The 26,615-nt window shown below is 42.4% G+C and overlaps 1 protein-coding gene and 1 long non-coding RNA gene across 6 annotated transcripts in view; one reads left to right on the forward strand and one right to left on the reverse strand.

Annotated features, from left to right (window-relative positions):
* The window catches only part of LOC309652052, an 877,231-nt gene that overhangs the window by 801,892 nt on the left and 48,724 nt on the right, over positions 1 to 26,615 (forward strand). The gene's annotated exons all lie outside the window — the stretch shown is intronic.
* Positions 1 to 26,615, reverse strand: part of FGF13 (fibroblast growth factor 13) — a 528,165-nt gene that overhangs the window by 191,061 nt on the left and 310,489 nt on the right. For 4 of the 5 annotated variants that reach the window (XM_082445446.1, XM_082445447.1, XM_082445448.1 and 1 more), the window contains one exon: positions 10,099 to 10,266. The exons of the other annotated variant lie outside the window; for it this stretch is intronic. In XM_082445446.1, the coding sequence (XP_082301572.1) occupies positions 10,099 to 10,266 (168 nt within the window). The remainder of the gene's footprint in view (positions 1 to 10,098; positions 10,267 to 26,615) is intronic. 5 annotated transcript variants of the gene reach the window in all.

Genomic DNA, 26,615 nt, shown 5'->3' on the forward strand with positions numbered 1-26,615 from the left:
AACCAACAGAATCAGCTTTTTAATAATGAGAAATGATCTTTCCTCATTTCCGCTATTATAGGTGAAGAGCATCCTCTGGCTTAAAGAAAGACGAGGCAAGTGACCAGTTATGTTATTTATCTAGGGAACGTTCTATTGCACTCAAATGGAATTTAGCTTTTCATAATCATTCTACGCTTTCTTTGTGTGTCCTGGACAAGGTCATCACCTCCTTGAGGGTGAGGGTCATTTCACTTCCTTCTTGTGAGTGCTGCACTCCCCCTAACTCTAGGCCTGCAGAATTAGCAGGTACTTCCTGAGTCCCTTCTGCTTGTGACAACGTATTACCACAGCAAAGCTGACAATGGCGTGCAGACAGCATTTTTCCCTTTAAAACAAAGATGTTTCAGCAATAAAATTGCTTTTTGACAACAAATGCACGTTCAGGGCAAGAGGGGCAAAACTGAGCATATGGAGAAGCCATGGAGGGGGAAAGGAGGCCAGAAAAACCACGTTCAAATCAAGTGCTGTCATTCGTTGGGGAAGTGACTTAACCTTCCCGTATCTTAGTTTACTCATCTGTGAAAGGTTGGTAGCAGCCCCTACCTTACAGGGTTTTTGTGATCTTGCCTCTAAGGGGCTTTGCACAGCGCTCTCACTGCATGTAGAAGTGGCCCAGTGGAACTGTGCTCCCTTTTCCTTCCTCCTTGGAGATCCGGTATTCCAGACAATGTACACTGGTTGCTTGCAAAGCTGGACATGCTTGAAGGTTGACCTGGAGCTGTTCTGAAAATATATATCTTAAAATAGCTGGGGCTCCTGAGTAGAAATAGGCTAGCACATGGGTGGAAGTGAACATGTGATTTTGATGTGTCGGAGTGAGCGTGGATAATGGCTGTGAAGCAAGACAAGGGTAAGTGTTTGATAAAATGCAGGATGTAATATCTCTTGTTCCACATTTTCCCACGGGCATTATTCAAGCGGCATATTCTCAAGCACGCTGAGAAATGCTGTGGCATATAACAAATAAATACCTGAATCAATGTAATTTAGAATGCTAGGAATGATTTATAAACATAGATAACACTGAAAGTCTCCCAATCATGGCAAAGTCAGTTTTCACATACAAGCTGCTGTAATAACATTACGCTGCGGGAGCTGGTGATGTCTAGATGATAAGAGGGCAATGCCACAGTGACGACAGCCTCGGGGACAGATACGCAGATCAGGAGAAGCTGGCGTCAACTTCTGCAATCTCACGCTAGAGCAGCAGCAATCAAGTCAAGAAGCACGCAGAGAAGTCCTTTTCTGGCATGTTGATACGCTCTACTCCTTCTCCTCCTTCTCCATCTTCTTTTTTAAGCATGATCACACGTGGTCCCAAGAATCATAGAGAGCAGAGCAAGGTCTCAACCACTGCTTGCAAGAAAGGAGGCTGGTCACAAGGTGGCAGATCGCCATGCTCCTATGGAGAAGCCAGATTATATTTCTAAAAGCACAGAGAGGCAAAGAGGCAAGGGAACTTCAAAAAGGTAAGAGAGAGAGAGAGAGAGAGAGTATGTGTGTGTGTGTGTGTGTGTGTGTTGGGAAGGATGGATACCTTACATGGACACAAGTTCTAAAGGTCATGTAAGTGCTGCCTGTCCAGCAGTGACCTCTAATCACAGGGCACCTCCTGAAGAGGCTCATGCAACCAGCATGATAAGAATTGTAAATGGACAGCTGACATCATACAACGAACCTTATGCCAAGGTAATTTTGTTCTAAGGCAGCGATTCCAACCCTGTTAGTACATTAGAATCACCTGGGGAGCTTTTTAAAAAAAAATACCCATGTCAAGACTCAGCCACAAGAGATTTTGCAGGGTTTTCATTTGGACAAGTTATTGGTTATTGCTTGATTTTGGTCTGATGTTGGGCTCGGGCATCACTATTATTTAAAAGGTCCTCAGATAATTCAAGTGTGGCGCCGAGGTTGAGAATCACTGAAGTAATCTAAGCAAGTTTGCTGAATGTTGGGTCCAAAGACTTAGTGCTGATACGTGAACTTGTAACTAAGCACATTTTTTATTTAGTTCAGCTGACACTATTTTTTCACAGCAAGACAGCAATACTTTCTTTTTTTTAGTTGAAGTATAGCTGATTTACAATGTTGTGTTAGTTTCTGGTGTACAGGAAAGTGAGATACACACACACACACACATATTCCATTTCACATTCTTTTCCATTATGCTTTATTACGGGATATTTTTAAAAATTTATTTATTTTAGGCTGCATTGGGTCTTCATTGCTGTGCGAGAGCTTTCTCTAGTTGCGGAGAGCAGGGGCTACTCTTCGTTGCGGTGCACGGGCTTCTCATTGCGGTGGCTTCTCTTGTTGTGGAGCATGGGCTCTAGAGCACAGGCTCAGTAGTTGTGGCACACGGGCTCAGTAGTTGTGGCTCACGGGCTCTAGAGCACAGGCTCAGTAGTTGTGGCACACAGGCTTAGTTGTTCCGCGGCATGTGGGATCTTCCAGGACCAGGGCTCGAACCTGTGTCCCCTGCATTGGCAGGCGGATTCTTAACCACTGCGCCACCAGGGAAACCCTATTACGGGATACTGAATAGAGTTCCCTGTGCTATGCAGTAGGTCCTTGTTGTTTATCTATTTTATATATAGTGGTGTATATCTGCTAATTCCAAACTCCTAATTTACTCCTCACTCACCCCTTTTTTCCTTTCGTAACCATAAGTTTGTTTTCTATGTCTGTGAGTCTGTTTCTATTTTGTAAATAAGTTCATTTGTAGCATATTTTAGATTCCACATATAAGTGATATCATATGTTATTTGTCTTTCTCTTTCTGACTTACTTCACTTAGTATGATAATCTCTAGGTCCATCCATGCTGCTACAAATGGCATTATTTCATTCTTTTTTATGGCTGAGCAGTATTCCATTTATATACGTACCACATCTTCTTCATCCATTCATCTGTCGATGGACATGTAGGTTGCTTCCATGTCTTGCCTATTGTAAATAGTGCTGCTATGAACATTGGTATGCGTGTATCTTTTGAAATTAGAGTTTTTGTCTTTTCTGGATGTAATCCCAGGGAATGGGATTGCTGAATCATATGGTAGCTCTATTTTTAGTTTTTTAAGGAACCTCCATACTGTTTTCCATAGTGACTTCACCAATTTACATTCCCGCCAACAATGCAGGAGGGTTCCCTTTTCCACACCCTCTCCAGCATTTATTATTCATAGACTTTTTAATGATGGCCATTCTGACTGGTCTGGGGTGGTACCTCATTGTAGTTTTGATTTGCATTTCTCTGATAATCAGCAATGTTGAGTGTCTTTTCATGTACCTGTTGGCCATCTGTATGTCTTCTTTGGAGAAATGTCTATTTAGGTCTTCTGCCCATTTTTTGACTGGGTTGTTTGTTTTTGTTATTGAGTTGTATGAGCTGTTTGTATATTTTGGAAATTAAGCCCTTGTAGGTCACATCATTTGTAAATATTTTGTCCCAGTCTGCAGGTTGCCTTTTTGTTTTGTTTATGGTTTCCTTTGCTGTGCAAAAGCTTGTAAGTTTGATTAGGTTCCACTTGTTTATTTTTGCCTTTATTCCTATTGCCTTGGGAGACTGACCTAAGAAAACATTGCTATGATTTATGTTGGAGAATGTTTTGCCAATGTTCTCTTCTAGGAATTTTTTATGGTGTCATGTCTTATATTTAAGTCTTTAAGCCATTTTGAGTTTATTTTTGTTTAGGGTGTGAGGGAGTGTTCTAACCTCATTGATTTACATGCAGAAAGACAGCAATACTTTCTTGATGAAAGAAACAGTGCATTGATTTACATTCTGGCACAAGCTCCTCATCTCATCATGGACTGGTAACGACCAATTTCAGACCCAGCCCTGAACCACAGACCACATTTGGAGTAGGACTTCCCTAAAGACAGCAGGCGGGGGGGTCAGAGAACAAGGGAACGGCATTCATCTTCAAGTGTGTTGCTTGTCAGAGCCCAGCTTTGATGGGAACGCACTGCTCAGTGGGGCCAGCATGGCATTTCCCAAAGCGTATTTGTGGGATGTTACTACGTATTACAAATAAAAAGGTTCTGATAGCTGGAGTATGTGTTTACCACTGAATTGCCCAAAGAGAGACACATTCCTAACCTGTAAGACTCCTTAAAACCTTTAATATTCTCTAAGAATGGTGTGGAATTCAGGAAACATGTATGTGATCTCTCTTTTCACAAAGGCATATGATCAGCGTTTCATGAAACATAATTTGGAAAATAGTGATCCAATAATTATTGAAGAACATGTGCAAGTGAGTAGAGTTAATTCTGCATTCTCTTCAACCAGGCAAACAAGTTATCATTTAAAACAAAGGAGTGAAAATTGCAGCTGAAGCAGCAGCACATCTGGTGCATCTCCTTCACAGAGGCAGACCTCCAGCCCTTGGGGTTGGGCTTGACTGGAGAAACAGCTCAAAGTCATCCAGGCTATGCCTTTTCCGATGTGGACCACAGTCTACCTGGGTCATACCGTGCTGGGTCAGACAGGCAGATTTTCTTAAGTGGTTTATTAACTGGCTGTGAAAAGGAAAAAACCAGTAGGTGCTGCTGAGACATCAGAGCCCCAGAAGCACGTTGGCAATGCAATCCCTGATGTAACGGCTTTGAAGGGGGCAGTGCTATATGGATGGATAACTTCCAGATTTTTTTCAAGGATTAGCACTTAGATTTTGACTTTGTTTTAAAATCAGAATCACCACCATCATTCATCCAGTAAGACCTTTCCGGGAACTTTCCCAGGGCAGTGTTCATTTAAACATAAATACTTGAAATGGAGGCAGATAACCGAGGAAAACCTCAGTCAAGAGAGTTGTAAAGGAGACACTACTTCTCAGGAAACATCACCACTGCCAGGACGGGAACACCAAGGCTCAAGGGAGAAGGGAGGCCTGTTGCTTTAAAAAGTGAATCATCAAAGAATAAAAGGTTGTTAGTTCCTACCAGAAAAGCCAGCCTGGAGACTGAGTTGAGATGCGTGTATCTAATAAGAGAATGATAAATGCGCATCCTGGCCTGAAATTGAATTACTGGCTGTTATGTATACTTCCTTGATCAAATTATGAGTTTTCCAGAGAGTAGAAACTATCCCCCAAATACAACTTAATGTTGTATTTGCTGCCATGAGGTAGGGAAATAGGAGAGAAGAGAGACTGTGTTTCAGTGCCATTACTAGTTCTCTAACGTTGTTAGGAGATAACAAGTTGTCTTCTAAGAAGTAGCTGACAAGCAACCAGGAGAAATACATTTGATCACTTTATGGGGATAGGACAGTGTTTATTCATTGCTAATCACCAAGGCCTTCAGATTTCTGGCTTTTTAATTCGATTTCGATATGGACCAATATTTTAATCCTTCTTGTGACTCTGCAGTTAAGCTGCCATTGGCTTCAATGAGCAAAGAAACCTCTCTGCTGTTGTTTTGTCATCCTTCATGTCATAAATCAAAGGCAGGGTGACCCTAAGTCATAGTTATTTTGAAATTAAAAGATTCAGAATAAGGTCTTTTATCTCTACAGAGCCACCCAAACATATGGCCCCACGTTCTTCTAATCAAATAGGAATATCCCCTCAATTCTCATCTTCAGGGGGACAGATATGGAAGCAGTTATACCCTTCCTGCAAGTCAAGACATTTTCAGATATCAAGCATCAGAGGTGGCTTCGTTTTATTGAACTATTAATTCAAATAGTATTACACCCATTCTTCTCAAAAGGCAAATTAGTATGAAAATGAGGAAGACACAAAACAGGAGACAACAGAGTTGAAGAAAAGGTGAGGATGAAAATAAAAACATTTCCCTCAGCATGTTCCTAAATACTATTCTACCGTCTTCCTCTCCTACCATCTAGGCAAGACTGATATTCATGGTGACACATTCTCTTTCTGGGATAAAGAAACCAAGGCATTATCAGAGTAACAGACATTGTGCTTGTTACAAATATGCGCCCTTAACATTTGGCACATAATTTTGCTCTCTTTTGGTTGGTGAAAGCTGCCATACTTCATCACCAGGCTGGAGCACAGATTCTCTTCTCCTCCAACCAAAGTCACTATGGTTGGATGCCTCTCTGAATAAAAAGGTCATGGATGTCCTGAGGGGGGAGATAGAATATATATAATATATATGACATTTTTTTAAAATCACATGAAAACAGGACGGTAGGAAGGAGGCCAGATGCTTGATTAAAAGATGGTGACAAATCCCTGAGCTTTGTAATACTTTCCTATATTGCATGAACTCCTTCAAATTTACTATTGTGATCAGGATTTTCAATCCTACAAGCAAATGCTGGGAATCCATGATTTCTTTTTCTCTGTAGATTTTCAACATTATCTACTTGTAAGCATGTATATCTTGGTGTGATTCTTCTGAACAACCTTCAAACATCAGTAAAAGCCCAATGACTGGCATTTCGGAAGCAACAAACTATACTGATAATAGATTGGCTTTCAGAAGTTACTCTAAATCAGTGATTTCATTTTGGCCCACATGACAATGAAAGGAAAAAAATGAACAAAAGAATAAAGCTTTGATGATTATACTTTCTCTTGCCAAAAGCCTCCTGGAACAGGAAGAAAAAGATTTTGGTAACGATCTCCACTCTCCATGTGGCTTTCTTATAACACAGAGCGTTGCTGGTACTGAGCCAAATTAGACTCTCAGATATTTGTATGTGCTTCTTCACCCAAATTCCAGTACTCACATAAGATTCCATCATAAGTGGTTTTTATGGAAATAATCACATCACCGAAAATCACAAGTATCTGGAACAAACTAAAGAACTTATTTTGGAATTGGCTGCTGAGAAATAGAAAGCTGTTTTTGGCAAAGTGTAATCTGTCCTTAGTATATCCTGAAAAGCCAGGGAGGTATATCAGGCCTTCCATGTACTATTTTACATGAATTCTGAGGGCCCTGGACACAATACAAAAATGTCTTTTAAAAGATAGATGATTGTGAACAATCGTAAATAAGTTATCTGTACCAAATCTCAGATCATCATAAATTATGGAAATAACCTGGCCCTTATAAAAACATCACCAACCAAAAGTAACACCAAGACTTTATAATAATGCAAAAACAGTTGGTAGATTTTATCAATTCAGTAAGGAAGAAGAAAATTAATTCCAGCTGTATCATAATACACATAAACCTCTTTGACCTAATTTAATCATTTGTAAGATTTATCCAACTCTACCTTACATTTCACCCCCAAATTTCAATGAGTGTTTCGTTTTTCACTTGAGCGCCGTACACACACAGTCTCATTAGAAGAGGTCATGCTGGCAGCTGGCATTGCACGGATCAAACCATGGATGGCTTAGCTGCCCTGTCCATTGCCTTCACCTGCAGTGGAACTGGTGGGCGGCCACAGTCAAGGTCAATTAATGTCTCACGCTTTGGCAGAAAGACCACGAGAGGAACTCTCTCTTCAAAATGCTTCACGTGAGAATAAAATGTTTCAAGGTATGGACATAGCTTACAATTGAGAGTCTATCCATTTGTAGTAAAGCGATCTCTTATTTCTACTACTCATAATAAAATGTTACAACAACTGAAAGAGAGAACTGAAGACTGTACCTTACAGAATTTAAAAACCAGTCTTGCAAAAATCTTCCAGGTCGCCAGAACGGCCACTGAACCCTTTTAAACCCACAGTTACTTCACCTCCTGGCAATGATGAGTTTCTGGCCTTCTGTATCCTACATGAAGTAAGCATGTTAATTTCTTAGCATAGTTTCCTTATTTATCGGAGGTCTCTTCCACAGCATGCTTTCTTTTGCCCCCATCTAAGGTCTTCAGGATCCTGTTAATTTGTACAGAGATCAAGTGTATTCATTTTAAGGTCTGGGTTCACCATTAGCTTCTGGCTCCTTGTTTAAAGGGGGTAGAGTAAAATTGTAAATAGTGTCAAAATATCATCCCAGAAAACCTCTAATGCGTCTAATACTATTTATAAATAATTCATACAAATCAAGAGGGAAGTATTGGCTTCACTATTCCAGAAGAGCAAGACTACGGGAAATCTTCAGTCTGAAAGAAGACAATGCCCATCATCAAAGTATACAAAAGTGAAAGGCTGGAAGCCACATTTAACACAAGGACAGCCAGCTTAAAAAGTATCCAAACCTTGTACAAGAGAGCTTCACTGCAACCCATTCTCTAAAGAATTTTTCATATCTGAAAATATTCATAACATTATTCACGATACACTCCAGATATTTTGAAAAATAATAGATCCTCTCAAAACTATAGGTAATAAGAAAACACCCATTAAAATTAGTTATTCAACTGTTGTTTTTTTTTAATCTGAGAATTGTTAAAACAATTTGAAGTAAGTTTCTAACCAACTGCTTGACTGAATTTAACCAACTTCTGTTTTTCAGGACGATGTGCAAGTACAAAAACAGTATAGTATCTGTAATACAGATACACACATCCATAAGAATATAATTACATAATAAATAGTATATTTCTATCATACAGACACTGTTTTTGTGCTTGCAAATATATATATAGTGAGAGATATATAGATATATATCACATACAGATATCATTTTATAGAAAAGAAAGAAAATATTGCAATGCATTATATAAAGTCATTGTCACTGGCTGAATTTTTTTGTTTCAGTGAAGCATAAAATCAAGTTAGTATCTTCTCTATGAAACCACCAAAAATTTGTCTTACTCACTGTAAAGGGCCACCATTTACATCTCCAGATGAGTAAGTTGACATCAGAACTCATATGCAAAGCGGATAGCTTGCATACGGGAGTATGAGTGGAAAGCAAATGCAAATGCTCTATTCTATTGCTGAAATAGAATTAAGCATAGAAAAGTGTACACTTCTCATTTGCTGCCAAAGAACATTTAAAGCTCTGTTTGGAAGGGAGGAAAAAGGGGAGACTTTGAGATGTAAAAATTTGCTTCCAAAACTATAGACTAGACTCAATTTGGAGTAATTTCCTCAAACACCCAACTTTGAACGGAACCACGCAGCAGAAAGACAGCTGTACTGAAGATCCCATAATGTTGCAAAAAGGGCAACTTGAAATCGGAACAAAGGCACTTCTAGAAATTGTACCAGAACCATTTATGCGAGCGTGTACACCGAATGCCAAAGGACTAGTGAATTTTGTCACCTCCAACGCCATTCACTGGTAAATCGCATGGATAGTATTTGATCTTGAGTGGGGGGGAGGGGCGCGGGAGAACATGAGCTGTTTTACGGTAAGTATACTTCTCAAATGTCATTTTGGAAATCAAAATGTACACAGATGGCAAAAAGTTGACCACATTTGGTAATGTGAAAAATGTCCCTGTTTGATATATGCAAAACAGTTGGAAAAATGAATGAATAATCTTTCTAGAGACGAGGCACTTCACAGATAGATTTGTAGCACGGATTGCGATGAATACCTTATTGACCTCAGTTTAAGTAACAGCAAGTAGAGTTTTCCAAACCTGTACTTGAGCTGCAAAGAAAAACAAACTACTCATCGTTTCCTTGAGGCATGCATTTCACTATGGCAAAGCGCACCGGGCGTGCATGACAGGGGAAGTCTGGGCCTGCTTCAGCCAACTGAGTAGATCATGAGCATTCTTCGAACACAAGGCAGAAAAGGCTTTATGGAGTGGAGAAGAGTGAGAAAATTTGGAACAATCTTCTCATTATTTCATTTTGGAAGGGCCATTCCTCAGCCGACTGCTGCTTCAGGAAGGCGATGTGATGGGACCAGACTCGGCCAGATGTTGGCTACGGGAGCAAGCAACTTTAGCAGCCAAAACGGGGCAGTGTCATGACACCAGCTGAACACGTGTCAGCTGCGAGAAGCAGGAAGACGCTGCGCGCCGGGCCGGACGTGACTGTATTATACAGTGTCCCATCTGAGACTGCATAACACACCCACTGGCGAGCCACGGGGCCTCGGAACGATGTCAGGGGCCGAACAACACACAGCACAGCAGAGGGCAATGCACAGTCAGAAAGAAAGAGAAAGAAAGAAGAATGAGAGGAAACAAGCAAGACACACGTCCGTCGTGCACAAACCTTCGGGCTCTGTGTGTTCTTTGTGATGGACTTGCTTCAGCGGGCAGCAGAAGATTTCGTGACACTTAGCACGAAAGGGGGACTCTTTTTTCTTTAATTCCGCAGATTGGATGGAATCTTGCCGTAACATAATGTATTCCTGTGTGCCAGGGGGGGCGTCATCCAGAACTGTGGTCACCACATAACAAAATGAACTCAAGTTAGAGCTTCAGGAAAGCAGCGAACGTCTTACATCAACCCTACTCCCAGGGAAGACTACAGAAACAACATTCCCAAGAAAAGTTTCAAAGAAAAGCATTGCATAGCTTGGGGATTTTCTTTTTAAGGGCTTAGTTTTATAATACGAAAGCCCTGGGAATAGTTTACTCAGCTATACACACCTCGATTGCTTGTATAATGAAAATTTAACAGTGTTAAACTGTCCCGGATGAGCAATAAAACATATTAATACCAATAACCATATAGTATCTAAATAAACACCATGGAGAACTCACATGTTTCAGCTTGAAATCTAATATAAATATTTACAGGTGAAAAAGGCTAATGTCCACCAACTTCTCAGTGTATTACTTTAGGTTTTCTTTCTCAGCCTGCTCCTGGTGAGGGCCCGGCTTCCATGCACTATGTACTGAGTCTGACAAAAGAATTCATTTTTTCCCCAAAGAAAACTGGGGCTGTCACAAACATTCTTCACATATTCGAAACCCCCTAATGAAGAGAACAAATTCCAGTTGAGAGCCTAATAATCAACATTGGCTCAAAGACCTACCTTGAATTGTGGAACAGCAGGGCCTGGTTCACTAATTCTGGCCTCAGATATACACCAAGCCCCTCTCACCTTGCTAGGCCCTTTGTGCATTTTCCTAAGCAAGACTGAATTTCTAGTGTTTTCTCCCTGCAAAAACAAGGTGTCTGCTTTTACAGGGTCTGCTGCAACATTCTTTAGCCTGATAACTACCCACCAAAGTGGGTGCAGATTTGATCTGCATCTGCAGAAACAGGGAACTGACCCCAGCATGGATTTTTTTCTCTTTCATGCCCTTCCCAATGAGGCCGTCCCATTTTACCAGGAGTGAGTCAGTGCCCCTAAAGCTATGATTAACGACGAGCTGACTCATTCTACTCCCCCAAATGCATACACTTAACATGCATTGAGAAAGACTGACACCAGCGGCACACTTCCTATGGGGAGAATAATGCTGCGGTGTTTGTAAAATACCAACAGCTTATGGCTGAAATTAGATGGGATCTCAAGCTTCCATGTTTGGCAAAACATTCCCAGCTCACTGGCTGGGATCATAACGGACATTAAGAACTTTCTTTCACGTTGGAGTAAAAATGGTATAAAAACCAACATAACTTTGAAATTTGTATTATGAGTTTAGAACAAGTTCTTGATAGATTGCTTGTATGTGGAATTGTTGTCGTCCTTTATAAGTCATTAAATTATGCAAGAAGGTGATGAATAGTTTAGTTACTTCTCTTTCTATTTTCCTCTAGCGCCCAGCAGCACTAATCAAAAATACTATATAGACAAACCACCACTGCTTTTCCTGGCAGAGCTCCCTTCATCTACTAGGCATGTGACTATAACTTCTTAGAATCTGGTCGTTGAATGCACATCTTCGGTAGCAACAGCTGCTATTCAAACCATTTGCAACCATTACCTGCCATGAGCAGTTAGTTACGATAATATAGACACTTATCAAATTCCAGCATCATAGGTAAAGATAAATTCTGATTTTACTGGACAAAATATTTTAGGAAAACCTCCCAAACTTGGAACTCAAAAAAAAAAAAAAAAAAAAAAACAAACCACAAAACCCCACCCATGATTATATAGAAGCTGAGAAATCCCATTTTCATGCACTGTATATAAGAAACAAATTTTAAGATTAAAGGACAACTGGAGGATTAAAAAGAAAAGAACAACTTTTGGATAATATGTAGAGAACTTGCTATTCAGAAGTACATGATAAACACCAGTAAATTGTCTTCCATTTTCAATACCAAAAATGACGTCACAAATGGGCATTTCTGGAGATTAATGACAGGCTGAAGGTAATAGCCTTTGGCTGACTCTCCAGCCATCAGCTTTTCCCCGCTGGTCATTAATTCCCAGAAAATGCCTTGCACTGCCGTCATTACTGTTTAATTAGATACAACTGGTTATCTGTAACATACAGCAAAATTCTAGTGAAAGCAACCCAGTGACTGATACAAGAACCAGCCCCCAAATTCATCATGATGGGAAAGCATGAAAGTCACAAAAGTGCAAGATAATTGCTTTCCACAAAATTCTCTCTCTCCTGTTCTTTCTTCAAACTGAATTTAGCAAGTGCAAAAGGTGCCAAGATGCGAGCATTTAAGGTGCCATCTGAGTAATGACCACAGGCACAGAACATTTCCTTGGAAATTGTGAACATCTGGGAGTTAATGGCTTAGCTTTGGGTCCAGACCGTCTCTACTCAATGCCCCAAACATCAGTCAATTCAGGCAAAACAGAAAGAAAAAAAAGAATATTCAATCTGTCAGTACACCTGGGTGTCGTGTTGACACGAGAGCTAAAAATATTTTGGACTTTTTAAACAGAAGTGGCATCATACACGCAACACCTCACACAGGTGTATAAAATCTCTGAACGTAAATTTATTTTGGATGAAAGATTAAAACTATTATATTAAATTCATTTATTCTTAGGGCTCCTTCAAGTAGGATAGTGGATGCATGTGCAATTGACAGCAGCAGGAATGACAGGGGACTTCCCACAAGACCTCAGCATCAAGGCAGGTGGGTACCTTAATGCTACTTCCTTACAAAAAGGATGAGGAGACAATGCTTCCAAGGGGCACCAGCTCTAGAAAAGAGAGAGACTTGTAAAGAAGTCAGCTCATGAAAACAGGAAGAAAGAATGGGATTTACCTTTCCCTGGCTTAGTACTATGATTTCTGCTATTTTCCCCCTTCTAGTACATTTCTTCTTGCACACCACTTCTAGCCTCTGAAAACCACTCTCGCCTTTGTTCATTGGAACCATCTGTCCACATTTACTCAATGACTCCTGCTGTTCTTCTCAATAATATTTATCTAATCTTGAAGGTGCACGAAAGACTCCAGTGATTAGGTAGACGATAGATTTATACCAAACCTCTTCCAGTTTCAGAGGTTCAACTTGACTCTCCAAGACAGATCAGATGGTAAGAGTGGCTTATCCCTCATGGTTGATTTCTGGACCGTGGGGCCCATGCTTTGAGAAAGTCCACGAGCCCCATGACAACAGCAGCCAAGGAGTAGGCCTCTGCTGGGAAACGGCACCCACTCAGCCCTTGATCAAGTGCCCTTGGCCTTGATCACCTACTCAGAATTCCAAAGTCCCACAAGAGTGGTTGAGATTTGGAGGAGACAAGTGCACACATGCAAATTCACACACCCAAAGACACGCAGACACTGACAGGTGGCATACGCAGACATGAGGGTGGCAAAAATAAGTGACTTTACTGGTAGCATGACAGTTAAGGGCACAATTTATGAAGGACCTAGTTCCCATTATAAAAGGCATTTACTGACTAACCATTAGGTGGGCAAGCCTGCATCCAGGGTTGGTTTCCCAGCATCAGTACTGGATTGGCATTAAACCACCCCCACTCTCCCCCAGGCTCCTCAGCAATCACCCAGATCAAGGTCACAGTCAGGGGTGGGGGGGCATTCATGGTAAGGGAAGAGAGTTTACGTCTAAACCTGATGACCTGGTCTGAGGTACTCATGTTCACAGAAATAGTGTTCCCATTTCAAACTGGATATAAAGAAAGCATCAATCTGTAGCAAAACAATCTTTGATAAAATTAAAGATAATTCCAAGTACTATACTTCTTAAATGTATTTTTTCAGTTAAAGAAGTTAACAATCATTTATCCCTTCTATGTTTAGAAAATCCACTTCTGGAACTTCCCTGGTGGCGCAGTGGTTAAGAATCCGCCTGCCAGTGCAGGGGACACATGTTGGATCCCTGGTCCGGGAAGATCCCACATGCCACGGAGCAACTAAGCCCGTGTGCCACAACTACTGAGCCTGCGAGCCGCAACTACTGAAGCCCATGTGCCCTAGAGCCTGCGCCGCAACTACTGAGTCCGCATGCTGCAACTACTGAAGCCCATGCGCCTAGAGCCCGTGCTCCGCAACAAGAGAAGGCACCGCAATAAGAAGCCCACGCACCTCAACAAAGAGTAGCCCCTGCTCGCCGCAACTAGAGAAAGCCCACACGCAGACAAAAAAAAAAAAAAATTATCCACTTCCTGTTTTACTCTATAACTTTTATCAATAAATATAACATAGGTTACATAAAATACCTACCCCAATATTTAGTAGTATCACGAACACTACAATCTTCCACAACATTCCAAACACAATTCCTTTAGCGATAACTTAATGCAACCCCTTTGTCTTAAAACATAAGGTAAATAAAGCTCAAGAAGGGGAAGTGACTTGACAAGCCACACAGCTATTGGAAAAGCCCAGCCTAGAAGCCAGGATTCCAGTGTGTTTACCAGAAAGTCTAAAGTAAGACTGCTTTGTACAAACATTGATATATTTAACAGGGATGGGGATCACCGGTATTTCTTAGCTTCAAAGATTATCTCTGTCTCCGACGCAGTTTTCTGTCTTTATTCAAAGACAGAAAAGCAACCAGAAACAACCTAGGAAACTAGTTAGACAATGCCACAAAGGCACCTGGTCCCTCACCAGGCCACTGTGATTCGCAAGGTGTGCTGGCTTCAAGCTGGAAGCAGTTAACAAGCCCTCAATTATTTGATGATGCTGTTTTTTTCTTTTTCTTTTTTTTTCTTTTTTATTTATTTTATTTTTATAAATTTATTAATTAATTTATTTTTGGCTGAGTTGGGTCTTTGTTGCTGGGCGTGGGCTTTCTCTAGTTGTGGCGAGTGGGGGCTACTCTTTGTTGTGGTGCACGGGCTTCTCATTGCGGTGGCTTCTCTTGTTGCAGAGCACGGGCTCTAGGCTCTAGGTGCGCGGGCTTCTCATTGTGGTGGCTTCTCTCGTTGCAGAGCACGGGCTCTAGGCTCTAGGTGCGTGGGCTTCAGTAGCTGTGGCGCATGTGCTCAGTAGTTGTGGCTCGTGGGCTCTAGAGCACAGGCTCAGTAGTTGCGGTGTGCAGGCTCAGTAATTGTGGCACACGGGCTTAGTTGCTCCACAGCATGTGGGATCTTCCCGGACCAGGGCTCGAACCCATGTCCCCTGCATTGGCAGGCGGATTCTTAAGCACTGCGCCACCAGGGAAGCCTTGTTTTTTTCTCTTTTTAAATGAACTCTTCAGAAAGATGACTCAACATAATTAATGACGTGATTTTAAATCAAAGCAAATCTGAGATCACCAGGGCAACAGAAATGAACACAGCCATGGGACTACCAAAGTTATTAGACATATATTAGTGACTTCAACAAGCAAATACTTGAAAACATCTATGAAACAGAAAATATGGCAAAATATACAGATTATCAAATGTCCTCACATAATGAGAAAGAAAGTGAGAAGAAAACAGAGTAATTAGAGCGATTACTTTTCCCTGTCACTGAGCACCTGTCAAGCTGAAAGGTACATCAACCACAGGATTGGTTGGTACATCTTAACCACAGGAGTTAAGACCTCCATTTTGCCTCCCAACTTACACTCTATCTACTTATGTGTATCTATTGTTCAAGCTTTACTGCCACACTGGATACTATCAAGATGGCAGGTTTAAATGTAAATGAGTAACTTAAATAAATAATTCACTGAACTGAATTGATCAATACTAATGATCATTTGATTTGGCTAAGATAGAAATAACTATAAAATATTTCTAGAAATTTCAGTTACCTTCGCCTTTGCGATCTCCCCCATCTCCATGCAACCCCCAAGCACTATCCAGCCTTCCTCCAATTCTGTTTGTTCAGGCTGTTTTGCTCTTTTCATGGTAGAATACAATGCAAACTCCCTACCACGGTGGCCACCCACCTCCTCAATTCCATCACATGCCTATCTTCTTCCGCACACTAGCTTTACATTAGTATCTAGAATATGCTAGGCTTTTTCCTGCCTAAAGACCTTGTACTTGCTGCTCACTCTGATGCCCCCTTTATGTCCTTCAGGCTCTACTCAAATGCCACCTCTTCTGAGATGTCTTTTCAGCCATGTTAGGTAGGTTTGCACTCGTCACAATCTGTAATTATTTTATGTATGTAGGTAGGTATGTATGTGTCGCTCATCTGACTCTTCCCACAAGAATACAAGCTCTCTGAGGCAGAAACATTCTTTGTCTCATTTGCCATTCTATATGTGGGGTCCATCATAAAACACAAAGAATTCTTATGAATCAAATGAAGGATGCCCTCCTTCTTCACCCAGCCTTCCCACAAAGCTCACTCTAACTCTTCATGTCCATATGACATTTTAAGAAATTTATCCTGTCATGTCTTGAGACAGCTTTCTGGTCATAATCCTAGGTTTTCACTGAAAAGTTAGACTGATAATTATTTTCATATATATGGTCTTTCCTCCACAACTTGAATGTAAGCTCCCAGAAGACCAGAACAATGTCTCTTTTGGTATCATCCTTGCCTTCCTAGTGGCCTACAATGCTTTGCACATGGTAATTTGGCATGCATCAAATTAGTCCCTTCTAGGGAGAGTCCTGCCTACGTTGAAGGCGTGTGCTAAGAAGAAGGGGTCATAAATGGAAGGAGTCCAGCACATTGCCCGGTACCTGGCAGGCACATAGTAGCGGCTGCAATGGAGGAAACGCTGCCCATGACAGAGGTGGAGCCGGTGAGCACTGTACCAAGATCCCCACCCTGAGTCACAGCTGACGTCCCAGGTGACCTTTGAATGCCACGTCAGATCTCTGAGCCTCAGTTTTCTCATTTCAAAAATAAGTGATGTGGACTAGGCCAGGGTATCGCAACATTAGCGCTTTGACATCTGGGCCTGGATAATTCCTTGTTCCGAGAGGCTGTTCTGTGCACTGTAGGATCCCTGTCCAACTTGTGACAACCAAAAAGTTCTCCAGATATCGTCAAATCCCCCTTTACCAGTGGGATGAGAGCAAAATCATCTTAGCTGAGAATCACTAGACTTGATGACAGGTAAGCCCCCTGTGTTCTATAAACCTCTCTGTAAAGCAGTCGTACCAATCCTGGAAGCCCCTTTGTGACCTTCGGAAATGCTCAGCATCTTGCAAGGACTCAGCTCTTCTATTCAGGGGAGTTTGGCCCACACAGTCCAGACCAAAAAGCGAGGAAAATGCACTAGTGAGCATGCCAGTCATCCGGGTAACAGAAAGCCCCCAACAAGATGGGAAGCACTACGGCTACACACCAGTGGGGTCCTCACTCAGCCCAGGGCAAAGGCTTTCTCTAGTGAGTGATGACACTGCGCGGCACCAGTGGCATTGCTCAACTCTAGGGGAGTATCTTCAGGCACGTGCTGTGAATAACAGACAGGGCACAGGCTACCAAAGACCCAGCTCAAATGCGGATGAGAAGCGAGAAGAGGAGACAGAGCAACTCTCTGTGGCCTTATCTAAGGAGCTTCCTTGAAGGCCGGCATTCTCATCATCAAAGGGCCCATGTCACCAGGAAGGATGCATCCCCCTACTGAAGACAGAAATGACTCCCTTAAGAAGAAAAGTGGCAGCTTCCTCTAGCAGAGCAGTGTGTGCTTTCAGAAGTCCTCTGCCCCAGCAGCAATGACATAGGTTTTGTCCCCACTGCCATTTCAAGCACGTGAGAAAGAAATGCCAAGAAATACATTCCACCTTAGAACACTGGGTGATGCTAACACATCTCAATATACTGTTGAGAGAGCTGATACCAGCCCATTACTTTCAAGTTTTCTAGCCTGATGTCATGGCATTCCTCTCCCATGCACCCTGCTCGAGTCCAAGCGAAGCTGAAGTATCCATCATAGTCCACTGCAAGGCTTGCTAAGACACAGACTGCTGGGCCCCCTCCACTAGAGTTTCTTGTTTCTAATTAATTTATTTTATTTATTTATTTTTGGCTGCCTTGGGTCTTCGTTGCTGCATGCGGGCTTTCTCTTGTTGCGGCGAGCGGGGGCTACTCTAAGTTGCGGTGCACGGGCTTCTCATTGCGGTGGCTTCTCTTGTTGCAGAGCACAAGCTCTAGGTGCGTGGGCTTCAGAAGTTGTGGCATGCAGGCTCAGTAGTTGTGGCACACTGGCTTAGTTGCCCCGCGGCATACGGGATCTTCCCGGACCAGGGATCAAAGCCGTGTCCCCTGCATTGGCAGGCGGATTCTTAACCACTGTGCCAGCAGGGAAGTCCTCCACTAGAGTTTCTGATGGAGGTGTTCTGGGGTGGGCGTGAGTATTGTCATTTCTAACAAGTTCCCAAGGGCTGCCGCTGCTGGTCAGGGATCACACTGGCAGTATGATCGCCCCAGCTGTTCGTTTTACCTGCTCCAGCTACCTCTGCCGTCTGCATTCTTCTCCGCCAGGTACAAACACAATGCATACCAGTGGTTCTCGGCGGGGCTTGAGCATCAGCATCACCTGGGGAACTCGAAAAATGAAAGTACCCATGGGGCCGCCCCAGATCAATTACACTAGAGTCTCCAGCCTGGGGCCAGAGCACTGGTGGGTTTCCAAGCTCCTCGGGTGATTCTACTGCACAGCTAGAGTTAAGAATGACTGTTTTAAGCCATTCCTTGCTTTCTCCAGTGAAAATTCCTCTCTCATCTTTGGAGGGTGGGCTCTGGCCCCTGGTTATCTTGCTACACTTGACCCTTGAACACGATGCGGGGTTAGGGGTGCCAAACCTCCATGCAGCTGAAAATCCACGTATAACTTGTAGTCAGCCCTCCCTCTCCGCGGTTCCTCCATACCCGTGGTTCCACATCTGCGGATTCAGCCATCCGCGGATCATGTAGTCCTGTAGTATTTACTAGTGAACAAAAATCCCACGCGTAAGTGGACCCTGGCAGTTCAAATCCACGTTGTTAAAGGATCAACTGTATTTCCATTTCTTTGCACACCTCAGCCCACGGCGGCCACGTCCCCTCGGGCAGTGGTGCTATTCACTGCGTAAAACTCTACAGCAGCTCATATCTCCCCACAGCCGGTGCGTTCCAGCCTGAGCACTCAGCCACGGTGGTTTGTCCACAGTTCTACCACAGTATTAACCCACCCCTGCCCTGTATTTTTGTTGTGTTTCAATATGACTATCTCCTCACTAGCCAGTTTTGTTGCAGTGAGTCAAAGCAAGCTCTCTTCTTATTAATACCCCTCAAGGTCAATGTCTTGGGCCGGTGAGAACAGGTGTCTTGGCCCTGAAGCCAGTCTGTGATGCTGCGTCTCACCGCTCGGGTCTCTCCTCATCGGCTCCCCGCATAGGCTCCTCACGCTCAAGGTCCACCCAGAGCCACTGCAAACTTCACATGTGCCCCAACTTGAACCACAGTGCAGTCCAAGCTCATGGTCACAAGACAAAATGGTACCAAGAATTCATCGGGAACCTTGTTGGTGACTGGCTCAATAAATACACTAGTCCTTCTTTCATGACATCACAAAAAAAGGAGGTTTGCATTACATTTTCCAGAAATTGCTCCCTTGAACCCTGTAATTCAGGGGCTCTCCACCCTAGCTACAAAATCAGGATCACGTAGGGAGCTTTTATAACATGCCCATGCCTGGACCCACCTCCAGAAATTCTCCTTTAATTGGTCTTGGAGCGGGGTATGGACCTTGGTAGTCAAGCTCCCCAGGTGGTTCTAAGGTGCAGCTAGGGTGGAACCAGTGTGTCTAATCAAAGGAGCAAGAGAAAAATTAAAGCCGCAAATGTAAGCACAATTAACTGCAAAGATGTTTTCCTGAACAAAGGAGGACGCGCTCTAGAAGATACTACAACTTCAGAGTTCTAAGCCCCTGAGTTAAATATGGAATACAAATGGCTCTCTCAAGGAGAAAGTTTTAAAAGCCTTAGGGAATGAAAAACGATGTACTGGCAAAGGCTTCATAATCCACCAGTCCTGGTTCAAATCCCACTTCTAATCCCAAACGCCCACTTCTCCCCTCCCCCACCTCCCTCTCTCTTGGCAACCACAAGTCTGCTTGGGATTAGCAGATGTAAACTATTATATATAGTATGGAGAAACAACAAGGTCCTACTGTATAGCGCAGGGAAACATTCAAAATCCGGTGATAAACCATAATGGAAAAGAATATGAAAACAGAGTGTCCATATGTGTATAACTGAGTCACTTGGCTGCACAGCACAGATTGCCACAGCATTGTAAATCAACTCTACTTCAATAAAAAAAATAATTAAAAAATTTTTTTAAATCCCAGTTCTGAGACTGGAAGTGGTCTCGACAGTGTGACCTTGGGCAAGTCCTGTCTCCTCTTTGAACCAATAAAATAGTCTGATAGCTATTTTGAACTCAGGACCCTGGACCAGCAGCATGGGTATCGCCTGGGAGGTTGTTAGACATGCAGCCCCGCATCCCTGCCAAGTCTAGACCAACAGAGTCAGAATCTGTATTTTCACAAGGTTCTGAGGGGACTGCTAGTCATATTAAAGACTGAAATGCACCTAGAACAGTGGCTGGCAGATAGTCATGCAGTCGGCGCTCAGTATGGGTTCATTCCCTTTCCCCTTGAGGCCAAACAACTATTTGGGTGGCAATTAAATGTATATTCCCGGAAACCCAGCCACAGGGTAGAAAAAAGAGCACTGAACTCTGGAGACCTCTGCCACCTACTGCATAACCTTGGGCCCGTCAATTTCCTACCTTTTACAGACAATCCAACTGAATCAGAGTTTAACCCCTAACAAGGTTATTTTTAAAATTAAAAGAGATACTTGGATGGAACCATCCAGCACAATGCCTAGCCTTTGATAGTTACTCCATAGGTACTAAGTACTCCCTAAGCATTAACGGAGGCTGAATCCTATTTAACATGAAAGTGACTTTCTCAAGAAAACAAATGTCACCCATCTACTTTCTAGCTGGTCCAGACAAGGCTTCACACGGCCCTCATGTTAGTTTTCTAACCAAAGTATGGAGAATGACCCGCAGGAGAAAAAGGTGGCTGTACTGCTCACAGAGTAATAAAGTGACCGACAAATGGTATTTCTTCCAGAATGCCATCTGGAATTTCTTGAAAATGTTTCATTATGACTGGTTTCATTGAAAAGTTTTATTTGGTCTCACTTATTTTGTTTTTTTAATACAGAGTGCTTCTGGCCACGATGTCCTAGGGGCTGAAATATCTAGGCAGCCTTTGAAGATTACTTATAGATTGATTCTAGGTATGGCTTTTCCACCAAATTTTGCCTCTTCCGCCGTGCATAATGATGGAAGTCACTGGCACCATTTCGTAAGCGGCCTTTCTCTTCAGACACAGTAAACTAAGGGGACTGCCCACAGCATGTTGTTCCAGCCGGCTCTGCCGTGTGTGCATGTGTGTGTGTGTGCGTGTGTGTGTGTGTGTGTGTGTGCGTGTGTGTGTGTGTGTGTGTGTGTCTGAGGCTAGAGACATGCCTTTGCCTTTAATAACTATTAGTACAGGAGCTCCGGTTAGGCTCACAAAATGATGTCATAGCTACTCACAGAAACGTTCTCGCCTGAAATCTTTGATCTTAAGACCTTTCTTGGGCAATATCACAGGCTAAATTGCTATAGAAAGCCTATTTTCTCCTATCAATCTTTTCCATTTTTAGAGCATTAAATCTCAGAGGAATGAGGTTTCGTCACGTACATACTAGAGAGTGCACTCTCAAGCATTACACCCGTCTTTCTAGAAAATGTGTTCATTGTCACCATACTTCTTCACATGGATGGCATGCTAGAAGAGGCCTGCACTACGCATGATCACTATTTCCTTCACATTTTTATCTCATGTTTTGAAAGCTAAGCTCTAATTAAAATCTCATGGTTGCTCCAAATCTCCTGAGATGTCTCGAGAGCCCAGGAAACCCCACCTCACAGGCTCTGCTGGCAGCCAGAAATTCCTCAGTCCGGGTGATGGTGACTGGAATAGTATACTGTAATGTTGCTTAAAAATTATATGATTGGGAGAGTCAGTACCATCAAAGTCACCTCTACATCTCCATGTCCCCGCAAAAAGGTATCTAAGCAGCAAACTCATTTTACTTGACCAGTTATAAAATTCTACCCTCACTTTCAAGCAAGCAGAGTTCTCTTACTTCCTCTTCCTGCCACTGTTCCATGAGCATGTGTGCTTCTATCACTTACTGATGTGTCCTTCCAGCCCCAGCGACATTGAAGAAAGTTCATTCAAGTACATTAGCAGTCCATCTTGACTAACCCTTTGGCAGGAACCATGAAGTAAATACCAATATATGGACTGATCTATAAAAACCCTTTCTCAAAAACTATAAAGTATGCACATTATCATTGTGGCTTTGTGCTACCTGGCATTCAACATAGTATGGCTGTGCCAGTGGATTGAGAAGTAGTAAAGGGGGAAAGAAGGCCCCGGAAAAGAGATGGGAGAAGGCTCTTTCAACTGATCAGGACGTGAGCCCTGGCATGTCTTATTTCATTTAAACGATGCTCTGGTTAAATCTTTCCCTCCCTAGTTAATCGTAAGCTGCACAGTTAGTTCAAAAAATGATACAAATGAACTTATTTACAGAACAGAAACAGACTCACAGACTTAGAGACCCAACTTATGGTTACCAGGCAGGAACTGGGGGGGATAGACTGGGAGGTTGGGATTGACATGTACACACTGCTATACGTAAAATAGACAACCAACAAGGACCTACTGTATAGCATAGGGAACTCTGCTCAGTATTCCATAATAACCTAAATGGGAAAAGAACTTGAAAAAGAATAGATACACGTATATGTATAACTGAATCACTTTGCTGTACACCTGAAACTAACACAACATTGTTAATCAACTACACTCCAATATAAAATAAAAATGTTTAAAAAAAGGCAGTTAGTTCAATTTGGCCACAACATCAAATTCATTAATTTGCAAGCTCAAATTGTCTTCAAAACCTCAGGGAAATGCAGTTCTCACCTATATTCTGTGAAAGAGTTCTTCCCCCTTAAGATAGTTCAAAGAGTTGAACTTTTTAGCTAATGAAAAGCTTTAGAACAAAATTCCCAATTACAACAGCTGATATCCAGAAAAGAATTCTCAAACAGAAATATCCCAGTAAAATGAGTGCTTTTCTCTGCACTCAGGCCCGCCATGGTTTCTAACTCCTCATTCAGTAAACAGAGCTGGTGCTTCTTGCTCAGGAGGCCTGTCCCTGCGGGGATCACAGATGGAAGAATATAGTGTGCCAGGTTAGAACCTACTCTAAATTGTTTCTGAAAATTTTCAAAGCTAATGGCATTTGAGTTTACTCTTGGCAGCATTTCTGTTTAAGAAAAGAGGCATTATGAATGTTTGAAAAGCCTCGAGCCATTAAATATCCTTAAAATAGCATTTAATGATTTAGGTGTAAATGAATCATGAACACTTAAATAAAACTTCCCCCTCATTCCCTACAAACCCAGCTGGTTAAGTGAGGTTTTAGCAAAAGAGCACTCCTTAATCCTATTAAAGGCAAGGTCTTCTGAGGTGGGTTCAAAGCTGGATTTGGTGCTCCCGTTTAGGACACTAGGAATAGTCACATGTTTTTTTAAGTTATTACAAAATTGCAAAGTTGCATTTTTCTTCTTTTTTTACTGAAGTATAGTTGATTTACAATATTGTGTTAATTTCTGCTGTAGAGCAAAGAGATTCAGTTATATATATATTATTTTTCATTACGGTTTATCACAGGATATTGAATATAGTTCCCTGTGCTATAGAGTAGGACCTTGTTGTTTATCCATTCGAAACTCACGTTATATTTTTGAAAGGAGTAAAGTAGAGTGCCCGGTGTGTATACGCACTTTCACATATTTCCAATATCCACAACAATCCCATAAGGCAGGTGTCATTATTGTCCCCTGTTGGCACAGAGGAACCTGAATGTCAGAGAGGTTAAGAAACATATCCAGAGGAACCCAGCATCAAGATGAAAGCTGGGATTCAAACCCAAGTCTTCATGTCTCCAGAGCCTTTACTCTTACTCACTATGCCGTATCTTACACTTGATTTTATATCCATGGTAGGCAGAACAATGGCCCCTCAAAGATGCCCACACCCTAGTCCCTGGAACCTGTGCATATGTTACCTGAAGGTTACAGATGTAATGAGGGTTACTAATAAGCTGACCGTTACAAGGATTATCCAGGTGGGTGCAATGTAATCATATGAGCTCTTAAAATCAAAAGAGAGAAGTCTCGGTCACAGAGATGAGAAGGAAGCAGAGACAGGCCAGAGTAAAAGTGTGAAAGGACTCAACAGGATGTTGCTGGCTTTGAATACTGGCCTGAAGGAGGCCAGGACCAAGGAATACACATAGCTTCTAGCAGCTGGGAACAGTCCTCAGTTGACAGCTAGCAAGGGGACAGGGATCTCCATCCTACCAGGAACTGAATACTGCTAACAACCAAAATGAGAAGGGAAGAGATCCTCCTGTAGAGCCTCCAGAAAGAAATACAGCCAAGCCAAGCCAAGCCAAGCCAAGCCAAGCCAAGACTAAGGTCTTGGCTTGGTGAGATGCGTGTCTGACTTCTGACCTCCAGGACTGTAAGATAATACATTTGCATTGCTTAAGCCACCTAGATTGTGGTATTTTGTTAGGGCAGCAGAAAACGAATACAATATACAATGCTTAATGCTGAAAACCTAACTAGGTTCTACAGCCCATAAGCCTTCAACAGGTAATTTAATAACAATAATCAAATATCATTATGTGGAACTGACATATCTTCATCATCTTCAGCCTAAGAAGAAAACATATGCACAAAGATGCTTCCTTTGGCCTTTTTATTTTCCACTGCCTCTCATAATACTACCTATCAATATTCTTTCAACAAATATTTATTGGGAACCTACCATATACCAGGCACTATTCAATGTATACAGTATACAGGAAAAAAAATGGAGAGAAAAACCCTCGTCCTCATGGAGTTTATACATTTGGAGTGGAGCTGAGGGATAAACAGAGAGTAAATAAATCAGGAAGATGAGACTTCCAAGGGTCTCTGAGTCACTCAAGGGAAGGCAGGGGCTCAGAATTGCCGCTAGACCCATGTACGTGAGAAATAAACTTTTACAAGTTAAGCTCCTGCCACGTCAGTTAGCTTTCCTTTAGGGTAATGCAAGGAGACGTCAGAGCAGAGGCCTGAGTGAAGTGCCATGGAGATATCCAGGAGAAAAGTGTTCCCAGGAGAGGGATCAAAAATGCACAGATCCTGAGGGAAGAGTAGGACTTGCTGTTTTGTGTATTTCTTTTAAGAAGATGAAGAAAGCCAATGTGGCTGGAAGTGAAAGACTGAAGGGGAGAGTGGGAGGAGGTGAGGTCAGAAAAGCAACAGGAAGCCTGCTCACTAGGCCGTGTTAATACCTCTGGCTTCAATTCTGAGTGGTGGGGAACCATTGGATGGATTCAGGCAGAAGAGTGATGGGATCTGGCTCATGTGATCCACAGCTCATTCTTGCCACTATATAAAGAACAGACTTCAGAGGAGAAGGACAGAAGTAGAGAAACTGGTCAGGAGGCTACTGCTATGATCCAGGCCAGGGCTGACAGCAGTTAGGACTTGGTGGTATAGGCGGGAAGAAGTGGTTGTATTCTGGGTACATCCTCTAGGAATATAAACTTTTATGAACAGAAGTATAATGGCTAACACTATGCAGCATCTAACAATGCTGCTTAATATAGATACCCTTTGAAAATGGTAATTCCATGAAATATACACTTCCCAGAGGGAAAAGTCTCTCCTTTCAGCCTAGGAGAGACATCTCCTCACACTTAGCTCTCTCCTGCACAAATGTCATTGTACTAAATGTGTCTATATAGACTGGGAGCCAGCAAACTTTCACACAGCAGGAAAGTATTAATGGCAGTGATGGAGATGAGGATGGGCAGTTTGCAAAACAACATTCTTGAGAAATCGATTCTTTTGATCCTTTACACCATTCCTGTTTCTCTTCCATCAATCTATTTTCTTCCGTCATTATGTCAGAGATTCCGCCAAACCAATCTAACACTTCAAGTGCTAGTGGGAGAGGGGAAGGGTGGGAAACAACCTCAGAACCGAAGCGCCCGGACACCTAGCCCAGCCTAGGAGCCAGTTAGTCCCTTTGACATGCCTCCAATATTTGCATTAATTAGACTCATACAGAGAAACCCAGTCATTTGAAGAGGGTCTGCTGGCACCATCAAGAAATTGAAACACGCCACACTTCACAAGCTTGAAAAATGTCCGCTGGGGAATGGAAACATTTCCCAGTTCTCATACCAGAGATGGCCTTCTGCTTCCTTCCTAATGGAGAGTTAAGTGGAGTTCAAGATTGCACCAAAGAAAGCCAGGGCAAAATGTTCCACATAAATCCTCTCCCAGCCAATTAGGCATTTATTTGCT

The sequence above is a fragment of the Balaenoptera physalus genome (genome assembly GCF_965194825.1).
Source record: "Balaenoptera physalus genome assembly, chromosome: X".
Lineage (NCBI taxonomy): Eukaryota > Metazoa > Chordata > Mammalia > Artiodactyla > Balaenopteridae > Balaenoptera > Balaenoptera physalus.